The 18,305-nt window shown below is 37.0% G+C and overlaps 1 protein-coding gene across 1 annotated transcript in view; it reads left to right on the top strand.

The window, feature by feature from the left end:
* Positions 1–18,305, top strand: part of STAU2 (staufen double-stranded RNA binding protein 2) — a 166,688-nt gene that overhangs the window by 9,471 nt on the left and 138,912 nt on the right. Inside the window, exons 2-5 of the mRNA XM_032182097.1 lie at positions 8,750–8,957; positions 10,001–10,131; positions 14,309–14,468; positions 16,798–16,933. Coding sequence (XP_032037988.1) covers positions 8,759–8,957; positions 10,001–10,131; positions 14,309–14,468; positions 16,798–16,933 — 626 coding nt within the window. The 5' untranslated portion in view covers positions 8,750–8,758. The remainder of the gene's footprint in view (positions 1–8,749; positions 8,958–10,000; positions 10,132–14,308; positions 14,469–16,797; positions 16,934–18,305) is intronic.

The raw sequence follows: 18,305 nt of genomic DNA, 5'->3' as shown, positions 1-18,305 counted from the left end.
CCACGATGGCTTTGGGATGTGGAAGGCCTTCCACAAAGAAGGCTCTGGAGATCGTCTTGCTGTTTGGGTGGGGGAAAGTTTCACGTTTTCTTTTCCGTAATAATTCAGGATATCTTGGCTGGTTCAAATTGATGTCTGTGTCTGAATCAATATTCTGTCTGTCTGGTTCAATTTATTTTCTGGGCATAAAATTTGTGGCAGTATGAGAACTAGGTTAACTTGTATTGGCTGTTGGAAATTTCTTTTTTTTTTTTCCTCACATTTTCTCTGTTTTCTGGACAGCAATAATAAAACAGGATAAACAAACTTCCTCATGAGTTTATCTTTGTAAGATGGTGGGCATTTCTATGAAACAGCCGAATCTTTCCCCCTTGGGTTATAAACAAGTTGAAAAGCATTGAAATGTCTGGCTGGCTCCGTTTTTGATGCAACAGATTGACTTTCATTATCTTCTAGTTTTCTTTTGGCATTGAAATCTTTGAGTTGATAATCTCATTGATCTCCCTCGTCATTTCAAGCAGGAGTTCTGTAATTATGCTTCTCACACCGCCGTCATGCCAAGTCGCTTTCCCCAAGAGGTGTTTGCTCTGGTCACAGACCGTGTTCTCTGAGGAATTCCCAGATGTCTGGGTTTTTTGTTTTGTTTCAGCTTCAGTGATCTTTGATATCAGTGAGATTGTTTTGTGAGAATGGCAATCCTTTCTTCCATCGTGGTTCAAGATGAATATTAATAAAGTTTCTCTTCTTAGGAACTCTGCTACATATCCGCAGTAAGCAGTGAAGTTTCCATTTCACCCAGGTGGCTGCTCAGTGTACACAGGACCCAACCATAATTTTTCTGCTAGGCAAGAAAATCTCCTTTTGTATGCTCTGGGGTGATTCAGTTTTGCTGTGTACAGAGAGATACAGCACAGGCCAAGTTGCTTCTTTCTCAGTATTTTCATTTCAGCCTTCCTCTTGCCACAGGAGCAAGAGTTACATGCTGTCTTTCCTGTCAGCATCCTCTGCTTTCTGCGAAGGTCCTCCTGTTTTTACACTCTGTATATGTTTGCATGTGCAAATTATAATCAGCACCCTAACCCCTGCATTTTCTATCATTCCTTAGGAGAATGTCAGTCTTTGGCAAATACATTAGGTGTGGCGCTTCTGTCTGCAGCGCTTCTCATGGGAGTTTATTTGCTTCTGTAATTATGCCTGTTAGTTTTAATAAGGTCCGTGATCACTTGTTTGTCTAAGACAGGTTTGACTGAGTACGCTTCAGTTGCCTGTATTTCGACATCTAGTGCAGTGAGATGGTAGTTACCTTGTCTGGCCGTCAGCTGTCACTCAGCTGAGTGATTCAGCCTTAGGTAGATGCCTACTTGTTGATTGCCTTGCCTGTGTCGACTAGTGGCATAATGCATTCGTTTAAACACATACATTTGCGCCATTTCATTGCCTTTTCATGCCATGGTTTATTTGAACCTTCTGCCGTGCACAGTGCTAGATGCGGCACGGGTCTTTTGCGAAAGGACTTCTGCTTTTTTGGAGGTATCCAGGTGTGGTATCCTGTGATATCTCAAATGGTGCTGGTAAACTGTGGATAGACCACTGAGTGGGCTACTGCGCCTACCGAGGTGCAGGTTGCTGTTCCCCTGTGAGATGCACTGTGCATGTGGATGGCCCTGCAGGTCACACATCTTTCATTTTAGTCACTTGTCTTTTGCTGTGGTGGACCAAGCAATTTACTAGTTGCAAAGTGTTTGCTTATAATATTTGTTTCTTTTCTGATGTATACTGTGTATTTCAAATTGTACCCATCTTACCACAATTGCAGGGCAACCCTTTTCTGTTCCAGTCCCCTTGCTGACACGTAATAATTAAGTAACAATAACAATCCCCAGCTTTGACCACTTTGTTTATTGAGAAAGTCTTTGCTTTTTGATTCCATAATTAGTTACCTTACTTGTCTGTTTTGTTTTTCTTTGGAAATCTTCCTTTGTTCTCAAAATTGCACAGTGCCTCTGTAAGGAGGGCTGTTACAGAAGGATCGAGTCAGGGACAGATGGAAGATGTATTCCCAAGTAACTGTAATCTAGTCACCGATTTAGGGACTCTCATGCTTCATGTAGCATCTTGGATCAACATAGTCTTGGAGATTAGGGAACCCATATAGTTTCATGGTGAAAGAAGTCTGCAAGTTGAAACAGTTTCTAGCTCAGCTTTCCTAGTCTGAACTCCCTTTTTTGTTTCAATGTGTCCTGTGTAGTAATTAAAAAAGTATGTTAAGCTGACTGTTGTTTGAAGAAGTGGCTGAAAATTATTATGAGCGCAGATTTTTTCTACTTTTTTTTTTTTTTTTTTCCTTCTAAAAATACCTTCCCGCCTTTCAAGTTCTCAGCCAGGAATGAAACACTCCTCAGAAAACTTCTCACTGATCATAAATAGGAGTTTGCGAAGGATATTCCTCTGTGGATGATAATACCCCGACAAAAATAACTTCTGTATTTTCTGAAAGTGTGATAGGATTTCATGCTCTGGCCTGGCGAAAGCCCAAAGAAATCTGCAGCTGCTCGTTCTGCCTGCGTCTGCCTGGCCTTCCAGGATTTGTGTGTGCCACCTCCCGATATGTTCAGAAAGCCAGGGAAGGCACTTTGCAGAAAGAGTAGTTTCTACTCATTCCTCCCCACCATGCTTAGTGCTGAGCAAGTGGGTGAACTTTTCTGTAAGCCTTGTGGCTCTTTTGCATTTGAGTTTTAGTCTATAACCTGTGATGTCTTCCTCACTGTGTGCTTTTTTATCTTTGGTTGTAAATTATTTAATAAACATAAGAATAATAAAAGTTAGTGATTTATTTTTTCTTATGCCTCAGGAGAGTAACATGCTTTTAAGCCCTAATTTCACTTGCTGTGGTATATTACTTACTTGTTAACTAGCTTGCAGCTGTGTCCAGATTTCCACTGAAATTACCACACCCTAATGTAGGCCATTGTTGTTTTTTTTGTTGTTTTGTTTTGTTTTAAATGCCACAGGTGTCTGGAGGTTGAATCACTGGGGCTGAGGTAGCGGGTTTTATGTGGGACAGCGTGAAGGAGCTGAATTTGAGTGTATGGTTTGGCAGGGATGCTAAACTGATTAGCACGAGTTGAAAGGGCTAATTCCTCGCACCCACGCCAGGTCATGAGTTTATGGCCCTCCGTGTACGGGCACGGGCTCTCCGCTGATCTTCCCCTCACTCTCATGTGAGCAGGTTCAGTGAGGTGAATTATCAGGGAGCTATTAGCTTTCTGCTGGGGGGGGGAGAGAGGACAAACAGGGTCGTCCTCTGCTGCGGCAGCGAGGCGTGGGATCGCTCTGCCTGTTCTCGAGCCACCCCTCATAAGGCAAAAACCAACAAATTGTTGGAGAGACAAATGGGGAGCACAAACAGAGTGGGGACCAGCACCGATACACGGGGATTCTGCGCACACTGATTTCATGCGCAGTTTGTCAATTTAGCCTATTTGAAATGTATACACAAGATAAATTTTGTTAGTAATTCTAGATAGCCATCTGCTCGCTGTTGCTTTAAGTTGTGCCCTTGCTAAACTGTTTGTGTGTGGCTATCTCATTATTTGATTTTATAGAACAGAAAAGATTGAATTAGCGGCTGCTCGGAAGGTAATGCGGAGCTGTATGCTTTCTGTCATCCCCAAGTAAGCTGCTGGATGCAGCAGTACCGCAAGAAAAAGAAGATGCATAAAGCTTAGGACTTGTGTAGTACTTTATTTATACATATATATATATATATATATTACATACATAGATATACACTTTATACATATATATAATATGCATATACAGATAATATACTTCAGCTGTATAGATGATACACGGATATCAAAATATTTACTGTAAACGTAAGAAGCATTCAGAAGATAAACATTTAACCTTTGGCAGTATTGTATGCTTTTGTGTAACAGTGAATGAAGTCATATCATGAGAATGGAGAGTTTAATGGATTTATAGGCTAAAACCAAACCTTCCTTGGTCAGGAAACTTTCAGCTGTATTAGGGTTCGATGACTTGTGAACTTTTGGCAGAAGAGTTGCATTAACAAGATGCTAGCCAAAGAAAGGCTTGGTCTGGAAAAAAAAAAAAAAAAGGCATTGAGATGCTGCGTAGCTAGACACTGCCCACAGTCTGTTATAATGCTGGTCCTGTGCCTTTCAATATTTTCATTAATGTGGATGGTAGAATAAGCAGAACTTTTGTTAAATTTGTGGATTCTACAAAGCAGGGTTGGAGGAGACTGCAGGCATTTTAGAACTAGAAGTAGAAATCAGTGCAATCCTGAAAAATTGAAATCATAATTCTTTCCATTTTTTTTATTTTATTATTATTTTCAAAGGGAATTCAAGGAAGACAAGAACAAAGTCTCATTAGCTGCAAAACAGTCAGCGTCACAAACAAAATATGGCATACAGCATGCTGAGTAGCAATTCCGCAGAAAAGGACCTGGAATCCTTTATGTGTGATACTGTTGCGAAAAATAGGCACTAATTTGAATATGTAAGTGGAAGTATAGAAGAAAAAAAAAGTCAATTTTTTTAATGATTTTTTTTTAATCTGGCCCTCAATTCTTAGTCTTTGTAAAGCACTTCACAAGTAAGTGGAACATATATTTGGTTACACACCTGTAGGTGTAATAGATTGTGTACATTTAGTTGTATGGCATAGTAGTGTGAAAGCATGGTAGCACCATGCTCATGTGTATTTTCACATTCTGCACAGATGAACTTCAGTCTTCCATTTTCTATTCAGGTCATTAGTCTCTACAGCTGTGTTGCTTTTTTACCCAGCAGCTGCTATTTCAAGTCAAGATTTTGCTTTTTCAGTTTTTCCACAATTTGAAAGTACATTTAACATGAAAGCTCTTTGCTCATGTTTCTGCTTTCTCTGCTGTCTTATCTGCTTTTGTCTTTCTTTGCTTATTAGATTAGTTTGACATACTCTCAGACTCGTTTCACCTCAGCATTTCATTCATATTTTATGTCATAAGATTTAAGGAAATAAGCTGATGTGTTCCAGAAAAGCACAGGAAATAATAATCATTAGAAAAAAAAAAGGAAAAAAAAAAAAAAAAGAAGTTATTCTTTTTGCCATGTGGAGCTTTTTAGCATGACACAGGTTTGTTTGCATTTGTTAAAAATATTCTGAACCTGTGAGTGTAACTAAGCTAACATATTTCCCAGCTTATGGGAAAAATGAATGGAATATTTGACAGTAATATTTTCACTTCAAAGTGTGAGGGGTTTTTGTTCTGCTTTTTAGCATGAGAGAAAAAATCACAGCTTACACATTGTTTAACTAGAAAGTTCATACCAAACTGTCTAATGAAACCTGTGTAATTGCCTATACAGAAAATGCCTTCAAAAGCTGAACACAAGAAAAATGCAGTTATAGTGTATTTAGCTCCCCTTAAGTGCCTGCTGGAGCATTTCTAGTGTATCTGGGCAGGTTGGACTGAGAGAGGAAAAACATTGCAGCATTTTAGAAGGCACCATAAGCTTTGGCAGCCTCGTGCCTTACAGACTTCAGCTCTGTAGACACGTATGCGATTAAGACTTCAAGTAATATCATTGCTGCGATGTGTTGGCGTCGTAGTTGGTGACTTTATAAAGCAACAAAGGCGGCAGTCAGCAGCTGCACAACAAAGATATCCAACAAAGATCCGAGTGTCTGTAACCATTGCGCAGCATAAAGAAAAACTCCTTTGTAGGCTCTTTGATGTGGCAGTCCCATAGATGTGAGCTGGTTAGCCACTTGAAATGAGGTGTGGGGGCTATTCCAGACGTACTCATAATAGCCTAATAAATTATCCCTCTCGTATATGCTGTCTTTTTCAAAAATATCCAAGTAGCAGATTTAGAGTTATTTTAATGATGCTTTATCTCTGCCCAGTTTGGTAAAATCTCTCTCCCCGAGTCCTGCATTTTGTTTTGTGGTGGTGAACGGTTCTGTGCTTGGGGCTGCAAAATATTTGTGCTTCACTCTTCATAAAATACTGTGACACTGGTATAAATATGTGTAAAGAGAAGATGGAGCATGCAAGTTTTTGCCTGTTATTGTGACGACATCAAAGATTACTTGCTTGGTAATGTGAAAATGACATTACAACACCATGTCAACTGTGTTCTCTCTGTTGTCTCTAATTGGATTTTAGAACTGATTACAAATCAATAATCTCCATATTTCATGTACTGTAGGGTTACTCCTTGCACTTATATTTGCTTCCTGAGCATCTCTGTTTATGCAGATTAATTTACAAAACATCTGTGGTTTCTTGTAGGAGTTCTCCAGCTTTAGATATCTAAGAAAGCTAGTAAAATAAACAGACCCCAACATCTAATATGTTATAATTTTATTCAGATTTCCTGCATTGCAGTACAAATAATCTTTTTTCTCCTAAACTTTATTTTATTTTTCCTGTTCCTTGATACTATTACCAAACTGCCTTTTATCCTTAATAGAAAAGGATCAATCCTATGATGTGTCCCTTTAAAACAGCAGTACAACATAACAGCAATAACAACCATAAATATACTTCATAAAGCACTTGATTTTTATTTGATTATGAGTATGCTCTGCTTTCTTGAAAGGAAGAATAAACATTCAATACTGGAAGTCAAAAGGATAACTGACAGCTGACGAGGCCTGAGAATAGGTGTTCAGTAGTGTCTCATACAGTACTGTATGAGTGATCTTTGTTATACTCACAGATACGAGCTAAAATGCTGTGAATACTGTTAAGGTGTTTCTTAAACATTAATTATTGTGATGATTTTTCATAGTTTCTATGTTGGTTTAATTTAAAAAGTATTTAATAACCATGGCCTGGTTGTGCCATTATTTACTTTGATTCTTACAATTAAGAAACTTTTTGAATTGTAATGGATTTAGAATCAGAGTTAAATACACAGTATACCATGAATTCTATATCTATACTCTTTCTCCATCTTTAAGTGAGGTCCCTCCAACAGCACTTTCTGTTAAATGACAGTAGAATTTTTGCAGTCTGAATTTCATACTTATTTTTGAACACACGAAGTGTTTAAATGTATCTCAGCTGGACTGTGTATGTATTTTTAAATTCTGTCACTGTTAGCATTTTACTTATGGTGTTTATGAAAAGGGCAAATGATTGCATCTCAGCTCTTTTTTTTTTTACTTTTGCCTTTCTAGAGATTAAAATCATTCCATCTTCCCTGCGTAATAAAAATGTCCTTCCAATCTGAATGTTGTCTTCAAAGCATAGATAAGCAGCAATATAGTTTACTTTAGCACAGCTGCTTTTGTATAATGAAGTCTTACTGTATGGCGTATCTAATGATGCAGGATTTTAACCAACTATGTCCTTCTCGGTAGAGATACTTTGGTATTTTTGAACTGTTTTTTGGGGGTGGAAAATACTGATTTAACCACATAAAAGTGTATAGAGCCATGCTCATTTCCGTAAGACACTAATTAGATTTTTTTTTTCAGGTGTGTTGGATAGGCTTTTATGCTTAGAAGAGAGAATTACTCCAGGAAAAGTGTCAAAGCGCGGGTCAGTGGGGGAGGAGGATGAATTTCAGGTCCTCCTTCACCAGAGGGACCAAAGCTTCAGCTAGGAAAGGTCCCTGGTCACCAGACTGCTTGCTGGCTGCTATGGGATTTGTCTCTCCACTACACTGAGTGCATACAACGCCCCAAAACCACGCCTGGTGTTTGTTACTGAGTAGTAGGAGGTGACAGCGTTAGGTTGTCCTGTTTGCTTTTGATGCCAACAGGAGAAACCTATGGCTTTCTCCTGGATAATGACTACCTGTGAACTTGCTTTAGTGAATTGCCTGGGATGCTGGCTGTCCTCTGAACTGTTACCATGTGTTTTTTGCAAGAGGTTTTGTTGGTAGCCAAAACATAACCAAAGAGCATCCTCTCAGTGAATAAATAGTGTGAAGGAGCTGTGCTCTGACCCTGTTTTGCTTATGAGTACAGACTAATCCAGAGAACATCTATTGGCAGTACAGAGACCCAGCTGGGTAGGTGGAGGGAGATAATTGGTATCAGGCATATTCCAGGTAAATGGTTTATACACTGCTTTGTAGGCAAATATGGGAAATCTGTGGTATTTGTGTTTGTAATTTATATAAGGATTGAAGTGTTACACCTGTAGCCTGGATGAGTAATTTCCATCTGTAACCTGGATAAGTAAGCTTTATTGCTTTTTTTTTTTTTTTTAACTTTTTTTTTTTTTTCTTATTTAATCTATTTTCTAGTTCGGTAACAGGCAGGAAAAAAAAAAACAAACAAACAGTTTTTCTCTAGTGGCCCTATTTGATGTTTTATGTGCACTTTACTCGAAAAACTATTGCTACTGCAATTAGTTGCATAGAGATCAGCTCTTGGAGAAACTGGCGAGTGCTAATCTCATCATCAGGAGATCTGTATGGAATTTTATTCTAGAATAATCATTCTTCCTGCTGTTTTTTAGGCAGGATCATCCCACTGTTGAGCAACAAAACCTAGAGCCGGGGCACACGGGTTCTGCTTTAGTCATGTTCTTTGGTTGCGAGCAACAGCTGTTTCTCTGTGCATCAGTTTGGAAGTAATCTTTGCAGGGCCATGACTTTGGTGAATAGTTTTGTGACCCAGATCCAGCAGCAAAAAGAAGTGTTGTTAATATCAATACTGTCACTCGGCATTCAAAACGTGAAGCACCCTGCTCATAGCACTTTGTTTATTACAGCAATAGACAATGGCACAAGTTAAGATGCAGACTACAGCAAACCTGTCCGGACCTACCATGTCCCCTATGGTGCTACCCCTCCCAGTAACAACTACAAACACGCTGGGTCTGCCACCTGCCATGAATGGATCCATTTCGGAACCGGCTGCCAGTTGTAGCAGTCCTACTGCTGGCCCCGTGGATCCTGCTCCCGCTAGCAACTCACCAGGTATGTTGGTCCAGCTCTGTTTGCTTTGTTGTTCAAGTGAATCTTTTCATCAGTGTTAATAAAAAAAAAAAAAAGTCTTAAAGAGTGTAAAAGTAAAGAAAGAAAATTCTGTAGAAAAATATTTTAGTTAACTTGACTATTTACTACATTAAGTTTCTTTAACAGAGCTGAGATTTACAGTAAAGTGTTGGTTAATGGTATAAAAACTCAGAAAAGAACATGTCTATTTTGTCAAATTCTGGGTGTATCTTTTACAGAGAAGTTTTAGTCGTGCAGGAAGGTCTCCAAGTGTACTTCTCTTCCCTAGAACAGAATGTCTTTAGACTGCTTGGCAGTATTTGGTGTTTCCTTTGTAGCCTAATAAATGCTGTAGTTCCTATGCTGCACAGGGTATTAAATACAGAAATGTTATCCTAAAAAGTTAAGCAAGCAGTGTAGGGGATAAATACAAGAAATAGGAGGAGGCTAAAAAATGCTAGGGCAGTATACATGAAGTAAATAGTCTAAGAAAAGCAGAACAGAATCCTTAAAGGGAGTAGGGAGATGTTCTTTGGGAGTGCTCAGAGAGTGACTTAGTATGAGAATTGAGAACTGGGAAGGAGGGAGAAGCAAGTGAGGATCACAGTGTTTCATCTGCTGTATTTATCTTGCAACATTTATGCTATCCAGCGTTGCTTCAAGGTGTTGAGAAATCATTCTGAAAGAGTAGTCAACTCATATAACAAGCATACTCCTGACAACATTTCAGTGATGTAGAAAATGTGGTATATATATATATGTCCATCTCCACTGTCATCTTTTACAGAGACATTTTGAAAAAATATATTTTTAATTGCATGTATTCAAAATCAACATTATATAATGCATATTCTGTTACAATTAATATGTAAATGGTACTTAAACATTGTATTTAGCTTATATGCAAAAATTATTTTTTAGCCAAAGTTTTCTTTCTTTAAGCATACTATTGCTCTTGCAAAGTATTGCAAAGTTGTGAAGAATACATTTATACACAAAAAACTTTACAGACTCTTTATTTACAGCTCCTCTCCAAGATAACATGGCAAACCCCAAAGAGAAAACTCCAATGTGTCTGGTAAATGAGTTAGCCCGTTTCAATAGAATTCAACCCCAGTATAAGCTTCTGAATGAACGAGGGCCTGCTCATGCCAAGGTAAGGTCACACTTCCAGGTTATGAGCCAAGCATTAAATGCTGAACAAATAATGTCATGATCTTGACAAGTTCACTTGTCAAACACAACCGTGTTTCTAGTGTAAAGGGCTTCTAACATTTTTTTTTATTTGTCTTTATTTTTCTTGCTTTCAGAAAGTATGTTTGTGATTCTGTTGGAGCCCTTTACATCACTTTGTACCTTACTTCGACTTACAGCTTTGAGTTTATATTTGTTGGTTTCTATAAAGACCTTCTGAGGGTCTTTCCAGAGTATCACCACCCTTTGTTAATCTCTGTGGGGTTTTTGCTTTTTAAGCTGTGTGAATCCTTCTCTCCAGTTGGCTTGCCTGTGATAATTACCTCTGATTTTTTTTCATGGTGGTGCAGGTTACTATAAAGACAGTCCATGATATTTTTCAATTGATATATTCTGAGTCCATTGATGCTGTATCTATGGATATTACATTGTAGGGCACAAACTCTTTTTATTGTTCTTTCCTTTAAATTTTGTGCAACCTTAAGGTTTGCAGTGATATTAAGCCTCCTAATATGATCATAGCATTAAAGTTTATAGTGAGCTGGCGGTTAATTCTTGTCAGTTATCATGTCAATTTGGATATCCAGATTCATTTAATAGGTAGGAAATTAGGATGCTTTCAGATGATAAGGAACACGGAGGGATATTCTCATGATCAGTAAAAAGTTTCAGCTATCTGTGGGCTCTTCTCTCAGCCCTTGTTTCTGTTGCCCATTATGTTGTCAGCTAGCACAGAGCTGATGCAGGCTCCTGACGGTGTAATTTGGCTGATTTTGTGCATATTTCATGCTGGTGGAAATGATGTCAGCAGGTGCGGGGCTGTCGGAAATCAGCAAGCTCTTAGGATTGCCCATCAGTAATGGGAGCTGAAGTACTCGTCCTCTCCCTGGAAGCGTTCAGGACCAGGTGATTCACTGGTTGGTTTTAGGTTGTGACATGTTAAATCTGATGTGCTCTCTGTTGCTTTTCACCCAGTTGCTGCATATTTATTTTGTTACTTTTTTCCATGACTGCAATTCAAGTGCTTCAGTCATGCCAAAAGGTGTGGTGGGCGCTGTTTGTATTTCTCAACAGTAAAGGGATATGAGTTGTGTTACGTTTCTACTACAGTGTAGCAGGATAAGATGTAGTTCAGATACTGTTACTGTTCTGATACAGTTACTGTTTTTAAAGGAACTGGAATTACTGAAATTACTTGAGTCTGTGTTAGCTGTGCTTTTGAAAGCCAGATTTAACAAGGGTTTCTTATTTTTTCAGTTTTTCAATTTACCTCATTACTTTTAATTATGTTCATAGTGATCAAAAAATATGACATGCTGTGCGGAATGGTTGTTGCTCAGAAGAATGTGAAGTCTAATTTGGGCCTGTGCAGCGAGTGAGAACAACACAGGAGGGGAGAGGATGAAGAACAAGGGTGATATTAATAAGATTATGCAGACTAGTATACCTCTGGTCTATGGAAAGCAGAGACAAAAACCTACGACTGTGTTGGCAGTTTTGGATAATGTATTGCTAGCAACATGATGATTTATCTGATACAACATGTGAAACAGAGCTGAGTCTGCTCTAGAAAATATGACCTAAAGGATGTTTTGCTGCTGCTGTTCACCATTTAAGGAGTTTCTCAGTTTGCTTTGTTCTTACACAAACTGTGTTCCTGTCCACTGGTGGTTTTCATTATTTTCAGAGGCATGCTTTACAGGACATCTGCTTGTGTCATGGCCAAAAATGCTAGTAAATTTACATGTCCTTTTTTCTAGTTATCTTTGGAAAGTAAGTTTTGACAAGGATGAAATGTGAAGCTAGAAACAGCGGAGCTGTGAAAGAAGTGGTACTTCTTGACAGTGTGGTTAGGATGCCTAGGAGCCTGCTCTCCAACTAGATTCTTCATCATAAGAAAAATCAGGTCTTTTGTTAGCATTAACTACGTTTTCAAGTGTATTTGTCAGGCTGATCCTTTCTTGTATGCTTCTATGTCAGTGGCATCTCAGGAGACAAACTTAAAAGAAAGACTGGCAAAAGAAATTAGAGAGTGGCACAGAGAAAAGAGCAGGTTGCTGAGGGACATAGCACTTCAAAAGGCTGGGAAGCAGGAGAGAGGGTTTGGTGTGCAGATGAAGTGAGGAGGAAAAAAAATTCCAGACCTCAGGAACTTGGTGGAATGAAAATAAGGGCAAGGCATGATAGCCTTAGCATTTCTGCTCTGTTGCCATCAGGTAATTAGGTTAGACTTAAGGAATAAAAACTTTCACAAAAACAGGTGAGAAATGCCTGTCCATTTGTAGCAGAACTGTCAGCTGGGGTCTGAGAAATTAAACATTCGTTGGCTACTCTACACTTTTTTATAGCCAATTGTATTCCTTTAATTAAATTGCAACCTACTTTTTTTTTTTTTTTTTTTTTTTTTCAGGAGGTTTTTCTCAGATAGGATAAGTGAGAAGGCTAGAGCTCCAGCTCCAGAAATTTACTGAACAAGCCCTTTTTTAACTTAAATTGTTCTAATTTATTGCTCTGAGCACTAAGAAGAGAGTTACAAGTACATAAGTAGCCGTTACCAAACATATTTTTATTAAAATTCAAGATTATTCTCCTCCTGTAAAAATAATACACTGATATTTTCTTTCAGTTCTGTTAGTAATAAGGATGTATGTTCATAGGTAATGTATATAAGATATGGATATTTAGCTCTCATACCCAGCTTAACTTTCAAGTCTGAGGGGTAGCATTTGACAGAATGCAATACTTAGAGACTAGGTTTTTGCTTCCCCCTTGTTTACAAGGAAATTGTCATGACTGCTGTGAAAAAATGAAATGGTGCTAGGAGCTGTGATCCACAGTCTTGCACTGTGTTTCTGAAATTTACAGTGGGCAAAAATTCAGGCCTGTAACTAAGATAAAAGCATGTGTTTATAGAATTCAAATGTACTATGTGCATGTGATGGGAGGCACATACATATTTGTATTCAAATGCTTGTGTGCAGGTACTTACTGAATAAAAATACATGTGAAGGCAGATTTAAGGGCTGTACATCCTGCCTATCTCTAGATATCTGGTTCTGAATCTAGCAAATTTAAATCACTTTAAAAAGTATAGAGTAAATGGCTATCCAAATAAAACATTTGCTTTGTATACTACTGATACTAATATGTGCAATATCTTTGTGTTGCCTCAAGTAAGTTAGCCTGTTTTCTCAGGTGGGTATATCTTCATTTACCACGTATATTTGGCAATAAAATCCTGCTTTATTTTATTCGGTATTCATATGGAAAAGAGATAATTTCTTATTTTTTATCCTCTTTTTGTTAGATGCACAAATTTAAACAAAACATGTACATATCATACAGAAGATATACTGTATGTAGTATCTTAAATATGCTTTGAGATTTATCTTCACAGCCTGCATAGCACAGATACTGCTTGAAATACTCCATTATCACAGATTTTGCAATGTATATGGTTTTATCAGCAGTTACGGAACTCTGAATTTTTTACAGTTCCTGTCTTCACTATAGAATCCACACTGAAGAACTGCAGTGTCATTCAAAAAGATAACTTTTTTTTTTCTTTCTTACTATATATTGTTGAATATATTTGACTTGTGACTCTGTCCTAGCGATACAATTTCTTGTTTCGGAAATCAGGTTACATGGGAAATCTTTTACCTGTGTAGAAGTATTTGGGCCAAATTCTCTTCAAATTTCCTGAAGAGTGTGCAGTCATTTATATCCATTCAGAAATATTACAAAATTGTATTTTTAATAGCGATCTTTACCTGTTATTGACAAGCAAAAGTGACTGAATATGTTTAAACATGTAAAGAAATGTCACCTGAACTGACCTGTGTATAGTCATCCAAGAACAAAGGGCTGGTTTGCATGGTTATTATTACTTGGTTTAAATAGTATTCTCTCTTTCATAGCTGATGCTAGCATTATGCTATTTTACTTTTCATCTATAAGGCCAAATGTTGCCCTCTGCTAAGGACCCACTGATCTCTTTAAGAATTAGATGTGTTATCTGGGAATTGAATTATAATGAAAAGAGGGTACATTTTCTCTTCAAGCCCATAGATTTTCATACAGAGTGATCTGATCTGCTGTGATAGTCTTGCCAGTTTTACCTGTTGTTTGTCTTGAAGATGTTCACAGTGCAACTGACTCTTGGAGAACAGACGTGGGAAGCTGAAGGAAGCAGTATTAAAAAGGCCCAACATGCTGCTGCTAGCAAAGCATTGAATGAAACTACCCTTCCCAAGCCAACTCCTAGACCACCCAAAAATAATGTTAACAATAATCCAGGTATGACAATTTCCTCTGTGTAATAAAACATGTTGAAGTGTTGAAATATTATACCACTAATAAATAAGTTTAACAAGATATAGGTTTAATTGGCAGATGGGAATCAATGTGATTGTTTTACAGGTAAGGTAGTTAATAAAGAAACTCTAGTGAGTTTGTGTAGGAGAATTTTTAATGCACATACTTAAAACGATTGAACTTTAAGTGAATATTATTTACATAATATTCAGCAGTATACAAAGTGACTGTATGTGATCAACCATAGACAGAGAAGACAAAAACAGATTGAACTGACCATTATTACCATAGTAAAGTTCTGTGTTTTTTTGGGGGAAGTTATTTTAGCTAATTTTCCAATGGAAGAGCCAAATTTTATCCAGTCCAATCCTGTGAAATTATATCTGTGGTGTAAATACATGTATAAGGTCAGGTTTTGGCATGGCAGCTTTGAGAGGTAATTTCCTGCATGACAGATTTTCTTTCTTAACAGTCTGTGCTTTCAGAAAGCCCTCAAACAGCTTTAGAAATTGTTTGAGCAATTAAAAGAACATATGTTGCTGTCTTGCATCCTTCATTTCAAGTTGTTACCTGTGAGTTGCCTTCTATGCATACAAGGCCTTTTGAGGTACACATCTCAGCTACATCCTCGGTGATTTGTTCTGTCTTGTTCGGCAAATTAATTGGAAAAAGAATTATTCCTAGCTTCATTTCACGCTAATATAAAAGAAAGTAACTGGTGAGGAAAAATGGATTCTTCCATTATTTTTTTCTTTTTTACACTTTATATTTTCCCTTTTCCTCTTTTCTCTTTTTATTTCCCTTTGGTTCCACTCCCCTTTAAAAAACATAAAACATTTCATGCACTTTTTAAAAATGGATTCATTTTTCAGGAAGAAAGCAGGACTAACTTCCTTGAGAGCTTATGAGTATTATCCAGCACATTAGGCATTAAGGATTGTTTGCAAGTGAAGTGGCAGTATCCTCTTGCACTTTTGGAGATCAATGCATTGCTTCTCTGGGACACTGGTTTTACCCTGTGTCCTTTGCAGACACTGTGGCTTTTGCTGTTTAGGAAGCAGGAGGCTCAGATCTCTGTACAAAAGGATCCTGGATTTGTTTCTTGACATTGCAATGTCACTCAGCTTCTAGCCTTTTTGGGCTTTTAGCATATTTGCAAAGGGAAAAGGTGATAACAAAAGAAACAGGCTTTAAAAGAATTCATTAAAACTTGTATCACACAATACTGTAATTTTGCTTTAAGAAAGGTATACTGTATATGCACAAGTATCTTCTAATAAAAATGACATTTTTGGATTTTTAATACTTAGTTGAATTCACAGTTATTCCTTGCTCTGTAAAATACCAAAATTGTAGTGGACAAAAGTTGTTGAATCAATACTACGTACAAACTTCCATCATTAGGCATATAGAGCTGTAAGGTCAGACTGGCACTTCCATTGTAACTGTTTTAAGACTAGATTCATTTGAAACTGCCAAGAAAATATTTTAAGTAAATACTAGCTCCTTTTTATTCAAATGTGCATTTAGCCCCTTTAAGGTTTCTGTACAACAGAGGAGTGGAGAATATTGTACCTGGACGTTTTATTTTTGAGAAAAAAATATTTTAATGAAGTTGCAGCGTAGCTTCATGTTTGGAATTTTTGGAGGCGATGCAAGTGGGCAAGTGGTGCCTGCTTGCTATTTTTGTATTCTGTTACCAGTAGGTGGCTGTAGTAACACTAATGTCCAGTAGTTATATTTCCAGTTTGTTAGAACATTCCCGTTAGTTAGATCACTTTCAGTCATAGTTCTGGGGTTTCAAGTCTTGCAAAGAAAAAGTTTTTTCTAACTTCTAATGTAACATTATTAAATGACTGCAGTAATGTAAATTACTACTTTTTTGTTTCAATGCCTCTTTGTTTGATTTTTGATTTTATTTAATGGTGTTCAGTGGAAAGAAACATTACTCTTTATAGTTTCAGAAAGCATCATAATGCATAAGCACTTTGAAAAGGTGAATACCCAGCTTGATTATAGCATTGACTTTCTCATTCATCTGTGAAGATTAATCTACTGAAACTGCATAGAGAATACACTGAGATAAAGGTTTAAATGTTCTTTTTCATTGCTTTTGATTAAGCAGGCATCTATATTCCCATGATTTAAAGAAGGTGAAATATAATTGTTATCTGCTTCTTTTTTTAATTTAAGAGCATAAAAATACCTTCTGAGTGTATTACAGCTCTCTTGCTGCTCTTTTCAATCCTGCGCGTGTGTTTTGCAGTATTTGTAGTGTAAGTGCCTTACGTGTACTCTTTGTTTTTTCCAGGCAGTATAACTCCAACAGTAGAACTGAATGGTCTGGCTATGAAAAGAGGAGAGCCTGCCATCTACAGGCCGTTAGATCCAAAGCCAATCCCCAATTATAGAGCAAATTATAATTTTCGGGGCATGTACAATCAGAGGTTTGTACTTTTTCTATTATTTCATGCTTCCTTATTCTGTGCTAAATCTTTATAAACTTAATAGATTTTTTCAGAGTAAAATAAAACCAAGATTTTACTAAGGGAAGTCTGTGCAGCCTCATTTTAAAACATACACAACCTCCTTTTTAAAGAAGACAGGTGCCTTAAGCATGTCAAAAGGAATAAAGGCATGTAAAACAACTGTTTCTACTTTTCAGTGTGTAAAACTGGAGTTATGGTCTCCATACATAGCAGTAAAGAGGCAGAACATTATCCTCAGAGAGAGGTTTTCCTTTCTTTGCTGATATTTTGTGTCATTTGATTAGAATCTGTAGCACTGAACATGAAGCGCTCTTTTCTTAGAAGTAGTTTATAAAATTAGAAGGGCTGTGTTCTGAAAATGGGCTTGAAACCACTGTCAAGTTTCCATATTTTTACCATTCTGTGATGTTAGCTATCTCAGTTCCTTAATATTCAGTGCTGACGCATGAAAAATCCTTTAATTCACAGTTTATAAACCTACATTAAGAGCCCTCCATTAATACTGTAATTACTTTAGTAACTTGGAGTAATCTTTGAAAAGACAATATTCTGTCTAAATTTGTTTTTAAACAGTCAAATTCTTAAAGAATTAAAAAAAATTGAAAATTCAATTGGGAGGAGTAGTTTTCTAAATGATAATTGAAATATCTTCTTGAAAAATGTTCTAAATTTTTGAAACATCTTTGAAAAAAAAGATTTTTGAAAAATCTTTGGGATTTGTATGATTTTAGTACAGATGGAAAACCTGTTCTAATTCATCCTGAATAAAATGTAATTTGTATCTAATGCAAAAATATAGGAGTAACTTAAGGCAATATATGTATTTTTTGGAATCCCAAGGGCTAGTTCTCTGAAATAGATTTTAGTTCCTGCGTGCCTCCCCTCCTCTGCTTCCCTCCCCGAGGAACTATATTTGATCAGCTCTTTTGTATTTTAACCAAAAATAAAAAATAAAACAAAAACAAACAAAAAAAATGATGAGGAATTTCCAACGGAATATTTTTGCAGTGAAAGATTTTGCCTTTCTTGTAGAGGGTGTGCTCAATGGAGTCCCTAATAATTTTTATATACCTCATAACTGTAAAAAGGAATGAGTCTGTGATTGCTGGATAAGTGTTTTTGCTCAAAATTACTCTTTTGTTAGAAGTTGAATTTATAGCAATATTTAAAAATTAGGGAGTTTGAAGTGAAAATGCAAAATGAAAAGACAGCATTTCATAATGCTAAGGAAAATTCAGTTGGCTTCTTATTTTTCTTTTTCCCTAGATTTTTAAATTGTGGTAACTTTTGTATTCTAGCATTTCATTCTGACTTCTTAATAGGAACAATA

Source organism: Aythya fuligula, chromosome 2 (genome assembly GCF_009819795.1).
Source record: "Aythya fuligula isolate bAytFul2 chromosome 2, bAytFul2.pri, whole genome shotgun sequence".
NCBI lineage: Eukaryota > Metazoa > Chordata > Aves > Anseriformes > Anatidae > Aythya > Aythya fuligula.
The sequence above is the reverse complement of the archived record's forward strand: the minus strand, read 5'-3'. Positions and strand labels throughout refer to the sequence as shown.